This window comes from Hemitrygon akajei, chromosome 5 (genome assembly GCF_048418815.1).
Source record: "Hemitrygon akajei chromosome 5, sHemAka1.3, whole genome shotgun sequence".
In the NCBI taxonomy this organism is placed as follows: Eukaryota; Metazoa; Chordata; class Chondrichthyes; order Myliobatiformes; family Dasyatidae; genus Hemitrygon; species Hemitrygon akajei.
Window position 1 is genome coordinate 93711107 of NC_133128.1, and position 23678 is coordinate 93734784.

The window sequence follows — 23678 nt, forward strand, 5'->3', positions numbered from 1 at the left end:
GCTCTGGCAGTGTCTCCCCAGCTCTGTGGGGAAGGGTATAGGAGCCCAGGAGGCAGTGAGGTGAGCTGCATACATTCCCACCAATCAAAACACCAGCAAAGGCTTCACCTGTAATTATTATGGCAGATTCTCACCCTCCCGATGCATTGCGGCAAATTTTCCTACCTTCAAGCAAAATGCCCCAAGGTGCTCTACAGAGGAGTCATCAAACACAATTGGATCCTCAATCCACGTTAATAACAATGCAACTAAGGTTTCAAAGGATGCTACCAGGACTTGAGGGCCTGAGTTACAGGGAAAGGTTGGACAGACTCAGACTTTATTCCTTGGTGCACAGGAGACTAAGGAGTGACTTTATAGACGTGTATAACATTATGAGGGGCATAGCTAGGGAGAATACACCCGTCTTTTTTTCCGGTGAAAGGCAATCAAGAACTAGTGGGTATAGTTTTAAGGTGAGAAAAAAAGATGTAATGGGGACTTGAGTGGCAACTTCTTCACCCTCTACATAGAATAAGCTGCTAGAGGAAGCAGTTGAGGCGGGTACAATAACAATATTCAAAAGGCATTTAGATAAATAGATGGATAGGAAAGGTTTAGAAAAGTAATGACCAAATGTAGACAAATATGACTAGCTGAAGTGGGCACCATGATCAATATGAACGGTTATGTGAAAGGGCCTGTTTCCATGCTGTGAATCTCTATGAATCTGTAAGCCCAAGGAGGCATCAGTCTAGGTGACCAGTGCAGGTCAAATGTACAGGATGTTTAGCGTCTTTGGGAAACACTTGGAAGAAAATCTCATTGGCATTAGGGTCATTAACCTACCTTGAAAGCCAGGCGGACAGCAACATTGTCAGCGATGTTCTCTGCTAATGTCTGTTGACCATTTACCTACAAGGCACAAGATTGAAGACTGGATTTTAGAAATACTCAAGCTGCTATGACGCACATTTCCATAGTATCTTATAAAACAGCTTGATGCCGGGGAGTGTTGTAAGATAATAGATTAACCCTGAGTCAGGTAAAGGTGATCAAAGATCTTCCTGACCCAGCCTCTTCCACCCGGCTGAACTCATCCTTATTTTGAGCAACTTCTGCTGTAACCACTCACTCACTCACTCACTCAAGGTCAAAGGTGCAGCCACGGGCACATATTTGGGTCCAGGTTCCACATACACATCTCCTTGTGGAGTGCACGGAATTCCATATGGCTCCAGTTCAGTTAGAGCTCCTTCCTCGCCTTTTTCTCTGGGACATCGATGACCTTCCTGCTCTCATACAGAATGAAAATGGGCACATCATTGCTGCCAGTCTCCACCCTGCCTTCGCACATATTTTACCTTCCCTTTATCGGCTCCTCCATCTCAAGGACAGATCAATGTTCAATCCCCATTACAAGCCTACACAATCCCACAGAATCCTGTAAGGATTCCAGTCCATCAGAGGTATCCAGCAAGGAAATCGACCTTTCTGCTCAACTCCTCTGTGCCAATCGTCCATTTGGTCTATATTTCTCCAGCATGTAACTGAACAGGTGCAGTGGGTGGGAGTGAGGCAATGGAGGGAGGAATGGGATGATGGAGGGAGTGTGGGTGGAAGTGAGATGATGGGGTGAGAGAGGAATGCGATGATGGAAAAAGTGAGGGAAGAATTAAGTGAATTGAGGGAGTGCAAGGGGGGGAATGAACATAAGAGTATAAGAAATAGGAGTAGGAGTTGGCCATCTGACCCATTGAGCCTGCTCTGCCATTCAATAAGATCATGGCTGATCTGGCTATGGACTCATCTCCACCTACCTGCATTTACCCCATAACCATTAATTCCCCTACTATGCAAAAATCTATCCAACCTTATTGAAAATATATTTACTGAAGTAGCCTCCACTGCTTCACTGGACAGCTCCTCCTCATCTCCATCCTGATTCAGTGGTGAGGAAGGCAAATGCCATGTTTGCATTAATTTCAAGATCTCTAGAGTATAGACCAGGGATGTGATGCTGAGGCTTTGTAAGACACTGGTGAGGCCTCACCTTGAGTATTGTGACCAGTTTTGGCACAAGGATAATTTTGGGAATGAAAGGGTTTTCATGCAAGGAACGTTTGATAGCACTGGGTCTGTACTTGCCGGAATTTAGAAAGATGAGGGGGGGGATCTCATTGAAATATTTTGAATGTCGAGAGCCCTAGACAGAGTAGATGTGGAAAGGATGTTTCCCATCGTGGGGGAGTCTAGGACAAGAGGGCACAGCCCCAGGATAGAGGGGCGTCCGTTTAAAATAGAGATGCAGAGAAATTTCTTTAGCCAGAGGGTGGTGAATTTGTGGAATTTGTTACCACAGGCATCTGTGAAGGCCAGGTCGTTGGGTATATTTAAGGCAGAGCAATGGGCACTGCATCAAAGGTTACGGGGAGAAGGTCAGGGAGCGGGGCTGGCGAGGGGGAAAAGGATTAACCATGATTAAGTGGCTGAGAATTCTCAAAGGGCTAAATGGCTTTATTCTGCTCCTATGTCTTATGGTCTTTTTATATTCTTACTGCAATTCACAGTTCTTTTCTCTTTTATGCACAGTATTTCATTGTACTGCTGCCGCAAAGTTAACAACCTCACAACATATGCCCCTGATATTAAACCCAATTCTGATTCTGATATGGAAGCTGCACTCCCTTAAAAAAACCCTCACTTCAACCATAACCCTACCTTGAGGCGTGCCGGGGTCCAGTAGTAGTTACTGTACTGCCTCACCAAACAGTTGGCTTTGGCTTCAAAGTTTGAAATCGAGTCATTACTCCACCACTGATGCAAATTTCCACCTATGTCATATTTTCGACCTACAAATGAAACAAAACAGTTAAAGTACCCAAGAGTTGTATATAGTTATCAAAAGTGTACTGACACAAAACTCAGAGGCAAATGAACTGTGAGGGGTATAGACTAGGCAATAAACCTGGTCAGGTGAAAGATCTCTTAGTGGGTGAGCACTTGGGTTACAGTGACCTTTACGATAGCCTTGGACAGAGAAAGGAGCAGGCAGTATGGGGAAGTATTTGATCGGGGGAGGTCAAATTATGACACAATTAGGCAGGAACTTGGGAGCCTAAGTTGGGAAGAGATGTACTTTTTGGGAATGCACAACAGAAATGTAAAAGTTGCTTAGGGAGTTCTTGCTGTGGGTTCTGGATAACTTTGCCCCATCGAGGTAGGGTGAAGGAGCCATGCATGGTATTGCTGGCTGCACCCCATTACTGGAGGAGCAGGATGGGAGGCTTGGGAAAGTGCTGTTGCAGACCACTTTGCAGGTCTGGATGCCTCTGAAGGTTTTGCAGCTGGGGTTTTCTGTAATAACTGCACCAATGTGTGGGTGAGTTTTGCCCCATCTTGCACGTCTGTGGGGATCACAGTCAGGGTGGTCTGGCTGCTTCATCATTGCAGTTGGCCACAGAGTTCTGCCGCATCTCCCTGTCTGCTGCTCCATGCTGCAGTCAGGAGGCCAGTGCTGAATGAAGATTGCCTTCAGACACTGAGCTTGGACCCAGCGCCCTGGGGTTTGACAGTATTCAGAGTGAGTGTGGCTGACACATTCTCTGATTACTGTGCCAGTGAGCTGAATTTAGTCGGGTCCCTGCAGGTTATGTTTGCTGCTACTTTCTGCTTTTGCACCATCCCAACACTGTTGCTTTTAGCCAGTTCTGAGAGTTGTTGAGAGGACCTGACCAAAAGAGCACAGGATGTTTCCCAAAATTTCACAGGGCCATACAAAAGGGACCAGCCCCTGTGCTTACCACCAGCAACCCATTTACACAGATCTAATCTTCCACATTTCCATCAACTCCCCCAAATTCTACCACTCGAGGGGTAACTTACATTGACCAATAACCTACAGACCCACCCATCTTTGAGATGTGGAAGGAACTTGGAGCACCTTTGGGAAAACATGCAAATCTCACATACCACAAGTCAGCAAGGGGTAAAATTGGCCCTCTTGAGTATCAGAGTGATCATCTATGCATGGAGTTCAATGAGATGTGGAACATCCTAAATGGATTTTCGGTATTTACTCAGAAGGCAGACGGACACAGAGCCCATGGAAGAATCATGGTTCATTTATTTTCTTTCTCAACCCCATTCCCTGTAACCATTGATGTTCTTACTAATCAAGAATCTACAAATTTCCACTTTAAGTATACCCAGTGACAAAAGGTGAAATTTTGAAGAACATGAGGGGGAACTACTTCTCTCAGAGGGCAGTGAGAGTGTGGAATGAGCTGCCATGGGAAGTGATGGATGCAGGTTTGGTTTCAACATTTAAGAGAAATTTTTTAGGTGCATGGATGGATGGGGTATGGAGAGCTGTGGTCCCAGTGCAATGGGTCTAGGCGGATTAATAGCTCGGCATGGGCTACAGGAGGCAAAGGGCTTGTTTCTGTGTTGTAGTGTCCTATGACCATGATACCTGATGCCAGGATTGAACCCAAGCCTCTGGATATTGTGAAGCAATATTCCTTGCAGCTCTCCATGAATGTTAATGTTCAGGTTATTGAAGGAACCTCTCGTATGGTAAGAGGTAAACTCTTGATCTCCCAGTTACCTTGTTGTAGACATTGTACCTGATGTGTCTGCCTGTACTGCACTTTCTCTGTAACATTAAATTCTGCATCCTGTTTTCCTTTTAACTAACTCGATGAACTTGTGTATGGCATGGCCTGACAAGAGACAAAGGCATTTCTCTGTATCTCTGTGCATAGAGCCATACAGCACAGAAACAGGCCTTTCGGCCCAACAGCTCCATGCTAACTAAGATTCCCATCTAAGCGAGTTCCGTTTTCCTGCAGCTAGCCTATATCCTTCCAATCGATGTACCCTCCAAGTTCCTTTCAAATATTATTACTCTACCTGCCTCCACCACTTCCTCTGGCAGCTCGTTCCATTTCCTGATCACTATCTAGTGAAAATGTTGCCCCTCAGGTTCTTACTAAATCTCTCTCTTCTCACCTTAAACCTGTGACTGCTAGTTCTCTATTCTGCAATCCTGGGAAGTAGACAATGTGACCATTATTGACCCTCAATTTTATATACCTCCATACGATCACTCCCTCATTCTCCTAAGCTTCATAAGAGGTCTCAACATGCTCAGCCTCTCTCCACAAGTCAGTCCCTCATGACATATGACAATAGAAAACCTATCCCAGATACAACGACTAACACATCAGTCAAAAGTGTTTTTCTCACTGCAAGCCCAGTAATGCCCAGTTTCCCCCATTTGCCAATTTGTGAATCAGCAGCCCATACATTTCAGAAGGCTGCTAGGTTGATAACGAGATATGATATGCTTGTCTTCCTCACTAGGAACAGAGTATAAGAGTCAGGGAGTCATGTCACCCCTGTACAAAGCTGTGGATAAGCCAGACTTGGAGTGTTTTTGCACAGAGATTGGCAGGTCCATATAATGCACTGCCAGGCTGGTGGGAGTATAGATTAAGAGACTCTTAGATGAGTACAGAAATGAAGGAAAAGAGGAGGGCTATGTGTGAGGGAAGGGTTAGACTGATCTTGGAATCAGTTAAAAGGTTAAGACAACATAGTGGGCAGAAGCGTCTGCCCTATGTTGTATGCTCTATGTTCTATAGGAGCAGTGTTACGTATTCAGCCCATCAAGTCTCCACCATTCAATCATGGTTCATTTATTTTCCTTCTCAACCCCATTCTCCTGCATCTTCCCATAACTATTGATGCCATTATTAATCAAGAACCTATCAATTTCCTCTCTCAGTATACCCAGTGACTTGAGCTCCCCAGCTGCTTGTGCCAATGAATTTCACAGAATCACACCCTCTGGGTAAAGAAATTCCTCCTGTAGAATTCCTCAAATCATGCTGTCTTCATGCTCTTCCTTATTCTCAACACCTTTAAGTGAAGATCATGTCTGAATAATTTCAGTGAAGTTTTTGAGGTAGCGGTAGGATTGGTGAGTAAGGTTCACACAGTCTACATGCAAGTTTAATCAGGGTGCAATTGGCAGACAGATCAAAATACTTCTGTGCATAGGAGAGTGGAAAATTAGCTCCAAGGTGAAGCATGGGGCAATGGTTGTTGGGTGACTGCTACACAGAGCTTGGCACTGAGTTCCTTGCTTCCTGATGTAAAATAACTTAGACATCAATGCAGAGGCATATTAAAGATGTTTGCACGTGACACTGACCCTGTTTCAGACTGCAGAAAGATTGAGATTGTCAGCTGAGCACCACTTACATGGCTTGTTACTTACCATGGCTATCAAAGGCATGTGAGAACTCATGTCCGATAATGGTACCGATTGCTCCATAACTGACAGACCTGCAATTACAAGTAGTTCACCATGTGAAAGCTCAAAGATGTTCCACTCCACAATACCACACTTCTTAACAGTGTCAAGATGAACCCTGAATCTCTTCTGATCACACATCCCCTAAATCACATTGTGGATTCTGCCCATTTGAAGCACAATGAACCTGGTTCTTCACTTAACGTTTCAGTGCTATTTTCTGTCTTTGGACCATTTCAACAAGACTGCTTTCAGCCAGTTTTGAGTTTTTGGGGGGACCTGACCTGAGGTTGGATAGGTTCAATCTCATTTCCAACCAAACACCACGTGATGTTTCCCACCATTTCATGGGTCGTGGAACCAGCCCCTTTGGCACTCCCTCCCCCCCCCCCCCCACCCAACCCCAGTCTGTGCTGACCACCAGCAACCCCTTTACACAGCTCCCATTCATCCTTCTACCCCCTCCCCCCGCAGCCACATTCGATTAAGTGTTTTGAAGTAACCCGAGGAGGAAGAGGTGGAATTTGGGAAGACAACTAGGAGTTGGACATGAGGAATGTTGATGAACTCAGAGGAACTCGTTGTCTGAAAATCGCAACATAAACTGATGGAAAAGGCATGCTCGCCTTCATGGGTCAGGATACAGAAAATAAAAGTTGGGATGTTTACAAAGCACTGGTGAGATTGCACTTGGGGTATTGTGTGCTCTGGTTGCCTCCTTACAGGAAGGGTGTTGCTGCACTGCAGAGCTTTTCATTTATTCTGACTAATCTGGGATCAGGTAATGGGGGAGACGCTTAGAGCAGTGGTGTGCTCCGTATGCAGTATGTGGGAGGTCAGGGTCAACACAGTTGTCCCTGATGACCACACCTGCAATAGGTGCATCCATCTGCAGCTCCTATCAGACCGAGTTAGGGAATTGGAGCAGGAGCTGAATGAACTACGGATCATTCGGGAGGCAGAGGCAGAGATAGATAAGAGTTATCGGGAGGCAGTCACACCGAAAAGACAGGAGGTAGGCAAATGAGTGACAGTCAAGAGAGGCAGGGGGAGCAGACAGAGAGAGAAGAGCACCCCTGTGGCCGTTCCCATCAAAAATAAGTATACCGTTTTGGATACTGTTGGTGGGGATGACCTACCAGGAACAAGCTGCAGTGGTCCTGTCTCTGGCACTGAGGTTGGACCCGCGACTAGGAAGGGGAGGAGGGAAGAGAAGAGAGCGGTAGTGATAGGGGATTCTATAGTCAGGGGGGCGGATAGGAGATTTTGTGGGGAAGATCGGGAGTCTCGAATGGTATGTTGCTTCCCTGGTGCCGGGGTCCGAGACATCTCAGATCGGGTGCAGGTTATTCTCGAGAGGGAGGGCAAGAATCCAGATGTTGTAGTCCATGTAGGGACCAATGACGTGGGTAGGATGAGTGACGGGGTCCTGCGCAGGCAGTTCAGGGAGTTAGGTGCGAAGCTGAAGAGCAGGACCTCCAGGGTAACAATCTTAGGATTGCTACCTGTGCCACGTGCGAGTGAGGCAAGGAACAGAAGGATTATACAGATTAATACGTGGCTGAGAGGATGGTGCAGGAGGGAGGGCTTCAGGTTTGTAGATAATTGGGCCTTGTTCCAGGGAAGGTGGGATCTGTTCCGAAGGGACGGTTTACACCTGAACTGGAGCGGTACTAACATTCTTGCAGGGAAGTTTGCTAGAGCTTCTTGGGGGGGTTTAAACTAAATTTGCAGGGGGCGGGGATCCAGAATGTGAGAGAGGATAGCGAGAGGAAGAATAAAGGACAGGTGGGGACTACACGGTTCTGGAATATTAAGTGTGTAGTAGAGGAAGGTGGGGCGGAACAAGTGATAAGGAGGACTCGTGTAGAGAGGGATGGTCTGACGGAACATGGAGTTAAATGTGTTGAAAGAATAAGTAAATGTAGGAAGGACAACAAAATTCTAGGGGCGTATAGCCCGATGGGAGTTCAGGGAGCTGGGTTAAGCACAATAGGCAGCGATTCAAACAGAGAGAGGAGAAATGGGTTAAAAATTCTATATCTGAATGCACGAAGTGTCAGGAATAAGGCGGATGAGCTTGAAGCCCAGGTGCGAATGGGTAACTATGATGTTGTTGGGATAACGGAGACATGGCTGCAGGGAGATTAGACCTGGGAAATGAATGTACAAGGGCATACATGCTATCATAGGGACAGAAATGTGGGCAGAGGGGGTGGGGTGGCCCTGTTGGTAAGGAATGAGATTCAGTCCTTTGCAAGGGGGGACATAGGGTCAGGAGAAGTAGAGTCTGTGTGGATAGAACTGAGGAACAGGAAGGGCAAAAGGACCCAAATGGGTGTTGTCTACAGGCCACCAAACAGTAGCATGGATATTGGGTGCAAGTTGAATAGGGAGTTAACATTGGCATGTGGCAAAGATAATGTTGCTGTAGTTATGGGGGATTTCAACATGCAGGTGAACTGGGAGAATCAGGTTGGTGCTGGACCCCAGGATAGGGAGTTTGTAGAGTGCCTAAGGGATGCATTCTTGGAACAGCTTGTACGAGAGCCGACCAGGGACAAGACTATTCTGGATTTAGTGTTATGTAATGAACAGGATTTGATAAGCGATCTCACAGTAAAGGAGCCATTAGGAGGTAGTGATCATAATATGATAAGCTTTTATCTGCAATTTGAGAAGGATAAGGGCAGCTCGGAGGTGTCAGTGTTGCAGTTGAACAGGGGAAACTATGGAGCCATGAGGGAGGAGCTGGCCAAAGTTGACTGGACGGATAGCCTAGCAGAAAAGACAGTGGAACAGCAATGGCAGGTATTCTTGGGAATAATGCACAAGGTGCAAAATCAGTTCATCCCCCAGAGAAGGAAGGATTCAAAGGGGGGAAAGGGGCCTCAGTGGTTGACAAAGGAAGTCAGAGACTGCATAGCATTAAAAAAAAGGAAATATGACAGAGCTAAGGTGAGTGGGAGGACAGATGATTGGGAAGTTTTTAAGGAACAACAGAACTTAACTAAAAAGACAATACAGGGAGAAAAAATGAGGTACGAACGCAAGCTAGCCAGGAATATAAAGGAAGATAGCAAAAGCTTTTTTAGGTATGTGAAGAGAAAGAAGATAGTTAAGAACAATGTTGGGCCTTTGAAGAATGAATTGGGTGAAATTGTTAAGGGAAACAGAGAAATGGCAGAAGAATTTAATGAGTACTTAGATCTGTTTTCACTAAGGAAGACACAAGCAATCTCCCAGATGTATGGATGGGCCAAGGACATAGGGTAACAGAGGAAATGAAACAGATTGACATTCGGAAGGAAACGGTGATGAGAAGACTGATGGGACTGAAGGCTGACAAATCCCCAGGTCCAGATGGTCTGCACCCTAGGGTACTAAAGGAGGTGGCCCTGGAAATTGCGGATGCATTGCTAATCATTTTCCAATGTTCCTTAGATTCAGGATCAGTTCCTGAGGATTGGAGAATGGCTAATGTTATCCCACTTTTTAAGAAAGGAGGGAGGGAGAAAACAGAGAACTATCGACCTGTCAGCCTGACATCGGTGGTGGGAAAGATGCTAGAGTCCATTATTAAGGATGAAATAGTGGCATATCTAGATAGCAGTGATAGGATTGGGCCGAGCCAGCATGGATTTACCAAGGGTAAATCATGCTTGACTAATCTGTTGGAATTTTTCGAGGATGTAACCAGGAAGTTAGACGGGGGAGATCCAGTGGATGTAGTGTACCTCGATTTTCAGAAGGCATTTGATAAGGTCCCACATAGAAGATTGGTGGGTAAAATCAAAGCTCAGGGCATTGGGGGGAAGGCATTGATATGGATAGAAAACTGGTTGGCAGATAGAAAGCAAAGGGTAGCGGTGAATGGGTGTTTCTCAGAATGGCAGGTGGTGACTAGTGGGGTGCCACAGGGCTCGGTATTGGGACCACAGCTGTTTACCATTTACATTAACGATTTGGATGAAGGCATAGAAAATAACATCAGCAAATTTGCTGATGATACTAAGCTGGGTGGCAGTGTGACATGTGATGAGGATGTTAGGAGAATTCAAGGTGACTTGGATAGGCTGGGTGAGTGGGCAGATACTTGGCAGATGGCGTTTAATGTGAATAAGTGTGAGGTTATCCACTTTGGGAGTAAGAACAGGAAGGCAGATTATTATCTGAATGGTATAGAGTTGGGTAAGGGAGTAATACAAAGATCTCGGAGTCCTTGTTCATCAGTCACTGAAGGTGAATGAGCAAGTGCAGCAGGCAGTGAAGAAGGCTAATGGAATGTTGGCCTTTATTACAAAGAGAATTGAGTATAAGAGCAAGGAAATCCTCTTGCATTTGTACAGAGCCCTGGTGAGACCACACCTGGAGTATTGTGTACAGTTTTGGTCTCCAGGGTTAAGGAAGGACATCCTGGCTGTAGAGGAAGTGCAGCGTAGATTCACGAGGTTAATTCCTGGGATATCTGGACTGTCTTACGCAGAGAGGTTAGAGAGACTGGGCTTGTACACGCTGGAATTAAGGAGATTGAGAGGGGATCTGATTGAAACATGTAAGATTATTAAGGGATTGGACAAGATAGAGGCAGGAAATATGTTCCAGATGCTGGGAGAGTCCAGTACCAGAGGGCATGGTTTGAGAATAAGGGGTAGGTCATTTAGGACAGAGTTAAGGAAAAACTTCTTCTCCCAGAGAGTTGTGGGGGTCTGGAATGCACTGCCTCGGAAGGTAGTGGAGGCCAATTCTCTGGATGCTTTCAAGAAGGAGCTAGATAGGTATCTTATGGATAGGGGAATCAAGGGATATGGGGACAAGGCAGGAACCGGGTATTGATAGTAGATGATCAGCCATGATCTCAAAATGGCGGTGCAGGCTCAGAGGGCTGAATGGTCTACTTCTGCACCTATTGTCTATTGTCTATTGTCTATTGAGATTCCCAAGATATTGCCTGGATTGGACGAACTGAGATATGGGGAGAAACTAGACAGGCTGATTCAGAATCGGTGTTATTATCACTGATAAATGTCTTAAAATGTGTTGTTTTGTAGCAGTGGTACATTGCAAAGCATAAAAATTACTACAAGTTACAAAATAAATAAATTGTACAAAAGACTAATTGTGAGATTGTGGCGACCCACTTCCTAGCGCACTCGAACCGGCTCACAAATAGCCAGCGCGCAGGCACAAAGGCCAGGTCTGCAACAAAGGAAAAAAGCCTGTGGGGGTTTGTGAGTACGTGTCCCTTAGAGCATCCGCGCCTGGGGAGGGCGGGATCAGGGAGGCTTTAAAGCAAGGCTGTGAAGTTCGAATAAAATCATCTTTAATTGCAGTTTACCGACTCCGTGTTGTTATTTTAGCGCTGTGTGTAGCACACCGCTACAATTGGTGACCCCGACGGTCCAAACGATTTTTGGACCGGAGATGACCGACGCCGCATCTGTTCATGCGGTTTCATTGAAACTGCCAAGCTTCTGGACGCTGCGATCTCACCTATGGTTCCAGCAAGCAGAAGCCCAATTCCACATTAGGCAGATAACCTCGGATGACACACGTTACTACTACGTGGTGAGCTCCCTCGATCAGGACACAGCGGCCCAGGTTGCTGAGTTCTTACAGTCTCCCCCGGCGGACGGCAAGTACATGGAATTCAAAGCCCTGCTCCTAAGGACTTTCGGACTCACACGGCGCGAACGGGCTGCCCGCTTACTGCACCTGGATGGCTTGGGAGACAGGCCTCCATCAGCTTTAATGAATGAGATGTTGTCTTTGGCTGGTGGACACACACCCTGCCTCATGTTTGAACAGGCATTCCTGGAGCAGCTGCCCGAGGACATACGCCTGCTGCTGTCCGACGCGGATTTCAGCGACCCCCGGAAGGTGGCAACTTGGGCGGACTTGCTGTGGAACGCCAAGAAGGAGAGTGGGGCGTCCATCGCACAGATCACCCGGCCACGCTCCCAGCAGCAAACCAGTCCAGGCCCAGCCGCAGAGCCCGCTAACCCCAGAGGCAGGGGTGTGGAGCCCAACGAGCAATGGTGTTTCTACCACCAGCGGTGGGGCGCAGAAGCCCGCCGTTGTCACCCCCGCCCTGCCAGTTCCCGGGAAACGCCAGGGCCAGCCGCCGCTGATGGCTACGGTGGCTGGCCATCGGGATAGCCTCCTGTATGTCTGGGACAAGCAGTCGGGACGCCGTTTTTTGGTCGACACCGGTGCCGAGATCAGCGTCTTACCTCCGACGAGTTATGACACCCGCAACAGGGCACCGGGTCCCACCCTGAGGGCCGCGAACAACAGCACAGTAAGGACCTACGGCACCCGTACGGTGCAGCTACAGTTCGGCTCCAGCCGGTTCACGTGGGACTTCACACTGGCCGCCATAGTCCAACCGCTCCTGGTCGTGGATTTCTTGCGGGCTCACAGCCTACTGGTCGACCTGCAAGGGAAGAGACTGGTCCACGCCGAGACCTTTCAGACGTTCTCCCTGGGAGAAGCCCAGTTGCCAGCCCCACACCTCGACTCCATCACGCTGTCCGACAACAACTTCACCAGAGTCCTGGCAGATATCCCATGCTGCAGTTTGCGGCAGCCATGCCCCGACACGGCGTACAGCACCACATCCCGGCCCAGGGACCACCCCTCCACGCCCGCGCTCGGCGGCTTCCCCTGGACAAGCTCCAACTGGCGAAGGAGGAGTTTAAGAGGATGGAGGAATTGGGGATCATACGGCGGTCCAACAGCCCATGGGCCTCCCCCCTGCACATGGTGCCCAAAGCGACAGGGGGCTGGAGACCGTGCAGCGACTACCGCAGGCTGAACGAGGCTACCACACCGGACCGCTACCCTGTGCCGCACATTCAGGACTTTGCAGCAAACCTGCACGGCGCGCGGATCTTCTCCAAGGTAGACCTTGTCCGAGGATACCATCAAATCCCGATGCATCCGGACGACGTCCCCAAAACGGCTCTCATCACCCCGTTCGGACCTGGACTTCGCATTCATCTATTTGGACGACATCCTCATAGCCAGCAGCAGTCGTCAGGAGCATCTGTCCCACCTCCGTCAACTCTACGCCCAACTGAGTGAATACGGTCTAACAATCAACCCGGCCAAATGCCAGTTCGGGCTCAACACCATCGAATTCCTGGGCCACAGGATTACTAAAGATGGGGCAATCCCTCTGCCCGCTAAGGTAGATGCGGTCCGCCATTTCCCCCGACCCACCACAATCAAAGGCCTTCAGGAATTCGTGGGTATGGTAAATTTCTACCACCGCTTCCTCCCTTCAGCTGCCCGAATCATGTGCCCCCTGTTCGCCCTGCTGTCGGGTCCGGGCAAGGACATTGCCTGGGACGAGGAGTCCGCCGCCGCTTTCATTAAAACGAAAGAAGCCTTGGCGAACACCGCGATGCTAGTACACCCCAGAATGGACGTCCCTACCGCCCTCACAGTGGACGCATCTAATACGGCAGTCGGTGGGGTACTGGAGCAACTCATCGAGGGTCGCTGGCAACCCCTGGCGTTTTTCAGCAAACACCTACGACCACCTGAGCTCAAATACTGTGCTTTCGACCAGGAACTGTTGGCGCTATACCTGGCAATCTGGCATTTCAGGTACTTCTTAGAAGGTAGGCCCTTCACCGCGTTCACAGACCACAAGCCGCTTACCTTTGCGTTCACGAAGGAGTCCGATCCCTGGTCGTCCCACCAGCAGCGACATCTGTCCTACATCTCTGAATACACGATGGACGTCCGGCACGTCTCGGGAAAGGACAATGTCGTGGCGGACGCACTCTCTCACCCTAACATTCACGCCCTTTCCCAAGGGGTAGACTTTGAGGCGCTGGCAGAGGCGCAGCTGGCAGATGAGGAGATCCCGAGTTACAGGACTGCAGTCTCCGGTTTGCAGCTCCAGGACCTCCCCGTAGGCCCAGGTGAGAGGACCCTACTCTGCAACATCACCACCGGCCAACCCCGTCCCGTCGTCCCGGCAGCCTGGCGGCGGCGCGTTTTCAACTCCATTCACAACTTAGCGCACCCCTCCATCAGGACAACCGTCCGGATGGTAGCCAACAGGTTCGCTTGGCACGGACTCCACAAGCAGGTCAGTGAATGGGCCAGAGCGTGCATGCACTGCCAGACGGCCAAGGTGCAGCGGCACACCAAGGCCCCGCCGCAGCAGTTCCACCCCACCCACCGGCATTTCGACCACATTCATGTGGATATCGTGGGCCCCCTGCCAGTGTCGCGCGGAGCGCAGCACCTCCTGACTATCGTGGACCGGTTCACAAGATGGCTAGAGGTGATCCCACTCACCGACACCACCTCCGAATCTTGCGCCCGGGCACTGATCGCCACCTGGGTGTCTCGCTTTGGTGTACCGGCCCACATTACCTCCGACAGAGGCACCCAGTTCACCTCCGGCCTGTGGTCAGCTATGGCCAGCCATTTGGGGACACAGCTGCACCACACAACTGCCTACCACCCACAGTCTAACGGACTAGTGGAGCGTTTCTACCGTCACCTAAAGTCAGCTCTCACGGCCCGCCTCAAAGGGCCTAACTGGGTGGACGAGCTTCCCTGGGTCCTGCTCGGAATCCGCACGGCGCCCAAAGAGGATCTGCACACCTCGTCGGCTGAGTTGGTGTACGGCGCACCCCTGGTCGTCCCAGTGGAGTTCATACCAGCCCCAAGGGGGCAAGAGGAAGAACCCGCAGCTGTCCTGGACAGACTACGCGAGAGGCTCGGTGCCCTGGCCCCCATACCCACTTCGCAGCATGGGCAGAACCCGACCTGCGTACCCAATGACCTGCAGAACTGTAAGTTTGTGTTTGTATGACAGGGCGGGCATCGGCCACCGCTGCAATGGCCCTACGAGGGGCCGTTTACGGTGATCAGAAACAACTGGTCCACGTTCGTGCTGGACGTTGGGGGGAGAGAGGAGGTTTTCACGGTGGACCGACTCAAACCGGCCCATGTGGACCTGGCGAAACCGGTCGAGTTTCCGGCACCGCGGCACAGAGACCCACCTCCCAAACAGGGTCCGGCCCAGACTGTGGACATTGGGGGGTGTACCGCCGGTTCTGGGGGGGGGGGGGGGGTTATGTGGCGACCCACTTCCTAGCGCACTCGAACCGGCTCACAAATAGCCAGCGTGCAGGCACAAAGGCCAGGTCTGCAACAAAGGAAAAAAGCCTGCGGGGGTTTGTGAGTACGTGTCCCTTAGAGCATCCGCGCCCGGGGAGGGCGGGATCAGGGAGGCTATAAAGCAAGGCTGTGAAGTTCGAATAAAATCATCTTTAATTGCAGTTTACCGACTCCGTGTCATTATTTTAGCGCTGTGTGTAGCACACCGCTACAAGATGGTGTTTGTTTCCCCTGCAGTAAAGGAACCTGACAGCTAAATAAAGATTATCAGCGGTATAGATAGAATAGATAATCAAATCTTCTTCTCATGGTAGGTTTATGAAAATTGAGAAGGCATGGGCTTAAGGTGTGAGGAAGGAGCTTCAAAGAGCTTTTTCCCCCACACAGGTACTGGTTGATGTCTGGAAAGTGCTGCCAGTTGGGATGGTGGAATCAGATTTGCCTACTACTAAGAGACATTTAGACGGACACATAAATAAGCAAGACTTAGAAGGTTTCAGGCAAATGGGATGAGTGTAGATGGGCAAAAGGTGTGTGTGGATCTGGTGGCCAGAAGGCTCTGTTCTTGTGCAGGGGTTCCCACCCTGGGGCTCATGGACCCCTCGGATGATGGTAAGGGGCCATGGTATAAGAAGCGCTGTACCACCCTATAAGTCTGCGAGACTGACTTGCAAAAACCTTTTGATAAGATGCAACTTAATAGAGTTAAGAATGAAGGCCATAAAATAAAAGAAACACAGATAGAAAACTTGTGGAATGAGAGAGCTGCTCCTTCGACTGGATGTAGCAGAATGGAGCAGTTCAGCAAGGGTGCACTGGGTTTCTGAAAGTACACAAATCGATCGGTGCACCGAGAAACTATAAATGCTGCATTGTGGATGGGATGAATACAAAGGGGTGAGCAACTCTAAAGAGTGTAAGTGCGGAGAGAAGTGGGAGTACTTGTATTGATCAGCACAAAATGCTGGAGAAGCTCAGCAGGTTGAGCAGCGTCTATGGAGAAGGATAAACAGTCGATGTTTCAGACTGAGACTCGTCATCAAGACTTTACTCCGATAAAGTAAATGCAAATAGCAGGCCAGGGTATGAAAGTGGTTAAAAAAACAAAAAGGATTTTGACCTTAGATGACAGGAACAAGGAAGCCATGCTGAACCTCAGTAAACACCATTGTGTTCCCGGTTCTAGGTGTCTCACTTTAAGGAAGATAGGGCTTGAGGGGGTGCAGAAGAGATTTACTGATATGACTCCAAGTGTGAGGAAGGGGAAGGAGTATGTCACTTCTGAAACTGGAGATGTTGATGTTGTCGACCTCAAGAGCAAGGGAAGCTATAAGAGACCTGACAGAAGTGACAAAGGGCATAGAAAAACCATTCCCATTGATAGAGGGGGAGAAGAATCAGAGAACTTAGACACATAGACCATGGAAACAGCCCACAGGCTTTGCCATAACCTTCTATGTCTTTCCTATTCACAAGGTGCATGAAAGTGATTGTGAAAGAACCAAAAGTGATGCAAGGAAAAAGCCTTTGGGTCTCAATGCACAGCCGGGGTTAGTAGTGGAGGCAGGTTCATTTGTAGCAGGAGCTGGAGAAGTATTTGAAAGGGAACAATGTGCAGGGCTGTGTTGATAAAGACTCATGGAGGTGGCACAAACTGGATATTCTTACATAGAGACAGTACAAACTCAGTGGGCCAAAGGACTCTCTTCTGTGATAGTGTGAGATTCCAGGGGAGGTGTTGGGATTTGAAGATGGTGATCCAAGCAGCGATCAATACCTGGGTCTGGGGATGGGTTGAGCAAGCAACACCGAATTGTGGCAGTGGGTGGTGTTTGGTTTGAAGGGAGAAGAGGTCAAAGTGATCACTACTTACAAAGGATACTCTTCTCCCCAGAAAAATGGTTTTTGGAGCTCACCAGCTGGAAACTCTGCAAATGGGAAGGAAACAGGTCAAATTCAGTAGAGACAGGTCCCCCGAGAACACCATATTCAGTCCACTTCGAACATATGTGCTGCATGTGGGAGTGTGGTTAAAATAGCCTTTTCATTGTTTGTGTGTCACTGGCAAGGCTAACGTTTATTGCTCAACCCTCATGTGTGGGTGAACTACCTCCTTCAAGGGCTGCGGTCCTGGTGAAGATACTCTCACCATGCAGATGGGCTTCCAGGATTTAGACCCAGAGACGATGGAAGAAAAGCAAAGTTAGGATGATACACATCTTGGGAGGGAACCCACAGATAAGACCAAAAGATACAAGGAACAGAATTAGGCCATGTCTGATCTAATTTTCCTCCCAGCCCTAATAGAAACAGAAATCTACAGCACATTACAGGCCGTTTGGTCCACTATGTTGTGCCGACAATGTAACCTACTCTAGAAACTGCATAGAATTTCCCTACCAGATAGCCCTCTACTTTTCTGAGCTCCATGTACCTATCTAAGAGTTTCTTAAAAGACCCTATTGTATCTGTCTCTACCACCATCACAGGCAGTGCACTCCACACACCCAGCACTCTCTGTGTGAAAAACCTACCACTGACATCCCCCTTGTACCAACTTCCAAAAACTATGCCCCATTGTGTTAGCCATTTGAGCCCCGGGAAAAAGCATCTGGCTATACACAGAATCAATGCCTCTTATCATCTTATACACCTCTATTGGGTCAACTCTCATCCTCCGTCACTCCAAGGAGAAAAGGCCAAGCTCACTCACTCTATTCTCATAATGCATGCTCTCCAATCTAGACAACATCCTTGTAAATCTCCTCTGCACTCTCTCTATGATGTCCACATCCTTCCTGCAGTTAGGTGACCAGAACTGAACACAGTACTCCAAGTGGGATCTGACCAAGGTCTTATATAGCTTTAGGATTACCTCATGGCTCTTGAACTCAATCCCATGGATGATGAAGGCCAGCACACCACACACCTTCTTAACAACACTGTCAACCTGCTCAGCAGCTTTGAGTGTCCTATGGAGTCGAATACCCAAGATCTTGCTGTTTCTCCACACTGCCAGGAGTCTATTCTGGCTTCAAATTTGACCTATCTAAATAAACCACTTTGCATTTATCTGGGTTGAACTCCATCTGCCACTTCTCACCCCAGTTCTGCATCCTATCAATGTCCCACTGTAACCTCCGACAACCCTCCAGACTATCAGAACACCCCCAACTTCTGTGTCATCAGCAAACTTACTAACCTACCCTTCTACTTCCTCATCCAGATCATTTATAAAAATCACAGAGAGGAGGGGTCCCAGAACAAATCCCTGCGGAACACCACTGGACACTGTCCTCCAGGTAGAATACAAATCATTCACAGCCATCCTTTGCCTTCTGTGGGTAAGTCAATCCTGGATCCACAAAGCAAGGTCTCCTTGGATCCCATGCCTCATTACTTTCTGAATGAACCTTGCATGGGGAACCTTATCAAATACCTTACTGAAATCCATATACACTACATCCACTACTCTACCTTCATCAATGTGTTTTGTTACATCCTCAAAGAATTCAGTCAGGTTCGTAAGGCATGACCTGCCCTTGACAGAGCCATGCTGACTATCACTAATCAGATTATAACTATCAGAGCATTAATCCAAATGCTCATAAATTCTGCCTCTCAGAATCTTTCCCAACTTGAACACCACTGAAGTCAGACTCACTGGTCTATAATTTCCTGGGTTACCTCTACTCCCTTTCTTGAATAAGGGAACAACATCTGCAACCCTCCAATCCTCCGGAACCTCCCCCATCCCCATTGATGATGCAAAGATCATTGCCAGAGGCTCAGCAATCACCTCCCTCTCTTTCCACATTAGCCTGGGTATATCTCATCCGGTTCCAGCAACTTAATACCTTTCAAAAGCTCCAGCACATCTTCTTTCTTAATGGCCATACACTCAAATGTTTCAGTCTACTGTAAGTCATCCCCACAATTGCCAAGGTCCTTTTCCCTGGTGAATACTGAAGCAAAGTATTCATTAAGTACCTCCGCCACCACCCCTGACTCCATGCACGTTTCCACTCTCACTCATAATTGGTCCTATTCTCACATAGCTCATCCTTCCCTCCATACCTCTTCACGCCCTGACCAATCAAGAATCTATCAACTTTTGCTTTAAATATACATAAAGATTTGGCTTCCAAAGCTGCATGTGGCAAAGAATTGCACAGATTCACCACTTCCTGGCTAAAGAAATACCTCCTCATCTCTGTTATAAAAGGATGGCCCTCTATTCTGAGGCTGTGTCCTCTGATCTTAGATTCTCCTACCATAGGGAGCATCCTTTCCACATCTACTCTATTCAGGCCTTTCACCATTTGATAGGTTTCAATTAAGTCACCCCTCATTCTTCTGAATTCCAGTGAGTACAGGTCTAGGGGCATCAGGTCCTCTTTATATGACCAGCATTTTTGCAAACCTCCTTTGAATCCTCTCCAGTTTCAGCACATGGGGTCCGAAACTGCTCACAATACTCCAAGTGAGGCCTCACCAGTGCTTTATAAAGTCTCAACATCATATCCTTGCTTTCATATTCTAATCCTCTTGAAATGAATGCTAACATCGCATTTGCCTTCCTCACCACAGACTCAAGCTGCAAATGAACCTTTAGGGATTCCTGCACAAGGACTCCCAAGTCCCTTTGCATTTCAACTTTTCGTATTTTCTCTCCATTTAGAAAGTAGTCAACCCTTTCATTTCTTCTACCAAAGTGCATGACCGTACACTTCCCAACATTGTATTCCATCTGCCACTTTGCCCAATCTCCTAATCTGTCAAAGTCCCTCTGTAGTCTCTCTACTTCCTCAAAACTATCTACCCCTACCCATCCTTATATTATATTCAAACAGCCATCAATTCCATCATCCGAGTCATTGACATATACTGTAAAAAGAATCAATCCCAATACAGACCCCAGTGGAACACCACGAGTGACCAGCAGCCAACCAGAAAAGGCTCCCTTTATTCCCACTCTTTCCCTCTTGTCAAACAGCCACTACTTTATCCATGTTAGAATCTTTCCTGTAATACCACAGTTGTAGCTTGTTAAACAGCCTTGTATGTGACACCTTGCCATAGGCCTTCTGAAAATCCAAGTGCACAACAACAACTGATTCTCCTTTGTCTATCCTGCTCGATATTTCTTTAAAGAATTCCAACAGATTTGAGCAAACCATGCTGCCAATGACTTATTTTATCACGTGCCTACAAGAATCCTGAAACTTCATCCTTAACAATTGACTCCCAACATCTTCCCAATCACTGACTTGGACTAAATGGCCTGTAATTTCCTTTCCTCTACGTCGCTCCCTTCTTGAAAAGTGGAGTGATATTTGCAATTTTCCTGTCTTCCAGAACTATTCCAGAATCTAGTCATCATTACTAATGCCTCCACAATCTCTTCAGCCAACCCCTTCAGAACCCTGGGGTGTTCAACAACTGGTCCAGATGACTTATCTACCTCCAGACCTTTCAGTTTCCCAAGAACCTTCTCTCTAGTAATGGCAACTTCACACACTTCATGACCCCTGTCTCCTGGAACTTCCACCATACTGCTAGTGTCTTCCACAGTGAGGACTGATATAAACTACTTAGTTCACCTGCCATTTCCATGTACCTCATTTCTATCTCTCCAGCAACACCTTCCAGTGGTCTGATATCCACTTTCTCCTCTCTTTTACTGTTTATGTATCTGAAGAAACTTTTGGTATCCTCTTTAATATTATTGGCTAGCTTATTTTTGTATTCCATCTATACTTTCTTAATGACTTTTTTTTAGTTACCTTCTGTTGGTATTTAAAAGCTTCTCAATCCTCTAACTCCCCATTAATTTTTGCTCTATTATATGTCCTCTCTTTGGCTTTGACTTCCCTTGTTAACCATGGTTCTGTCATCTTGCCTTTAGAATACTTCTTCCTCTTTGGGATATATATATTCTGTGTCATCCAAATTGCTTCCAGAAATTCCAGCCATTGCTGCTTTGCCATCATCCCTGCCAGTGTTCTTTTCCAATCAATTTTAGCTGACTCCTCTCTCATGCCTCTATATTTCCCTTTACTCCACAACAATACTGATACATCTGACTTTAACCTCTTCTCAAATTTCAGGGTGAATTTGATCATTTTCTGATCACTCATCCCCAAGGGTTCTTTTACCTCAAGCTCTCTAATTCCAGTTCATTGCACAACCCCCAATCCAGTACAGCTAATCTGCTAGTGGGCTCAGCCACAAACTGCTCTAAAAAAACATCTGGTAGACTTTCTAGAAAATACTCCTCTTGGAATCCAGCACCAACCTGATTCTCCCAATCTACTCGCTTATTGAAGTCCTCCATGACTATTGTAACATTGATCTTTTAGCATGCATTTCTAGCTCCCATTGTAATTTGTAGACCACATCCTCACTACTGTGTGGAGGTCTGTATACAGTTCTCATCAGGGTCTTTCTACCCTTGCAGTTCCTTCGCTCTATCCACAATGATTCAACACTTTCTGATTTTCACTTTGGATTTCATATGTTCCCTACAGAGCAATACCACCATCTCTGCCTTCCTGCCTGTCCTTTTGATGCAATGTGTATCCTTGGACATTAAGCTTCCAGCTATAATCTTCTTTCAGCCATGAATCACTACAACATTACAGCTGCTGATCTGTAACTGTGCTACTAGCTCATCTCCCTTATTCCATATACTGAGCGCATTCACATACAACACCTTAAGTCCTATATTCACCCTTTTCGATTTTGTCTGCTTTTTACATTGCAACTCATCCTGTTGACTGCAATTTTGCCCTATCAACAGCCTCTCCTTGCTTTAAATCTCACTACACACAACTTCAGTTTGTAAACCAGCTACCTCATTCTCAGCCCTATCAGTCTGGTTCCCATCCCACTGCTAAATTTGTTTAAATCTTCCTGAGCCAACCTGCCCACAAGGACATTGGACACTCCTTGGTTCAGGTGTAACCCTTCCCTTTTGTACTGGTCGTACCTTCCCCAGTAAAGATCCCAATGATCCATAAATCTGAATCCCTGCCCCCTGCACCACACATTTACCTGCCAAATCATCCTATTCTTACCCTCACTGGCATGTGGCACAGGCAGCAATCCAGAGATTACTACCCTGGGGGACCTGCTTCTCAGCTTTCTGCCTAGCCCCTAAAATCTCTCTTCAGGACCTCCTCACCTTGTCTACCTATGTCATCAGTGCTGATATGCACCAAGACTACTGGCTGCTCACCCTCACCCGTGGACCTGATCTGAGACATCCGTCACCCTGACACCAGGGAGGCACGCCCACAGATTCTCGTCTCTGTTCCTCTGACTGAGGAATCTCATATAAACACTACAGTCCTCTTTACCCCTCTGTAACAGAGGGGTAAATGATAATTCGTTATTATCTCTGTTATAATCTCATATAAACACTACAGTCCTCTTCACCCCTCTGCTCTTCTAAGTCAGAGACCTGTTTACTGTGGCTCACCCCTCCCCTAGGTCGACCCCTTAATACTATCTAAAGCTGTATACTTATTACTGAGGGGAATGGCCACAGGTATACTCTGCATTTCCCCTATGTCTCCTTACAGTTACCTGTCTCCTGCAATCTAGATGTGACTCTAGCTCCTGTCTGTCACCTCCCCATTCTCCCGTCATCGAGCTGTAGCTCCAGTCCCTCAATACGTTCTCTCAGGAGCTGTAACTCAGTGCTCCCGGTGCAGGTGTGTTTATCTGGGGGGGGGGGGGGGTGCGGAGGTCTCCCGGACTGTCCACACTGTACAAAACACTGCCCCTGGAGGTACTCTCACTAAACTACTATGCCCCAACAGACAAGAAATGAACAAGTAAGAACAGAAATGGAGTAACTTATGAGATACTTTTCCTCAGCCAAGCCTGATGACTCAAAAGCCTCTCTAAGCACCGGCAGACTCACAACAGCGGCTCCTCCGCCTACACCTGTGCCCGTTCTAATGAATCCCTCTTGCCGACTGGGCGCCCTCAACTCAGAGAAACTGCCGCAAATCGGCCTTTAAAGTCTTGATCACTGGCCTGATGGAAAGCTATCACTTTTTACACACCCCTGACGCTGATTGTCCAACTCAGAAAAAGCTACCTCAAAGCTCTGCTCTTTAAATCTTGAAGAAGGAACTAACTGAAAGGTAGCTCTTTTCACACACTGCCTCTTGCTGATTGGCCGCTCCTCAGCTCAGAGAAATTGCCACAAAGCTCTGCT

At 47.7% G+C, this 23678-nt stretch overlaps 1 protein-coding gene across 1 annotated transcript in view; it reads right to left on the bottom strand.

The window, feature by feature from the left end:
- phex (phosphate regulating endopeptidase homolog, X-linked) overlaps positions 1-23678 on the bottom strand; it is a 580655-nt gene that overhangs the window by 7856 nt on the left and 549121 nt on the right. Inside the window, exons 16-19 of the mRNA XM_073046078.1 lie at positions 17322-17376; positions 6266-6333; positions 2701-2831; positions 829-894 (exon numbers count right to left, since the gene is read on the bottom strand). Coding sequence (XP_072902179.1) covers positions 829-894; positions 2701-2831; positions 6266-6333; positions 17322-17376 — 320 coding nt within the window. The remainder of the gene's footprint in view (positions 1-828; positions 895-2700; positions 2832-6265; positions 6334-17321; positions 17377-23678) is intronic.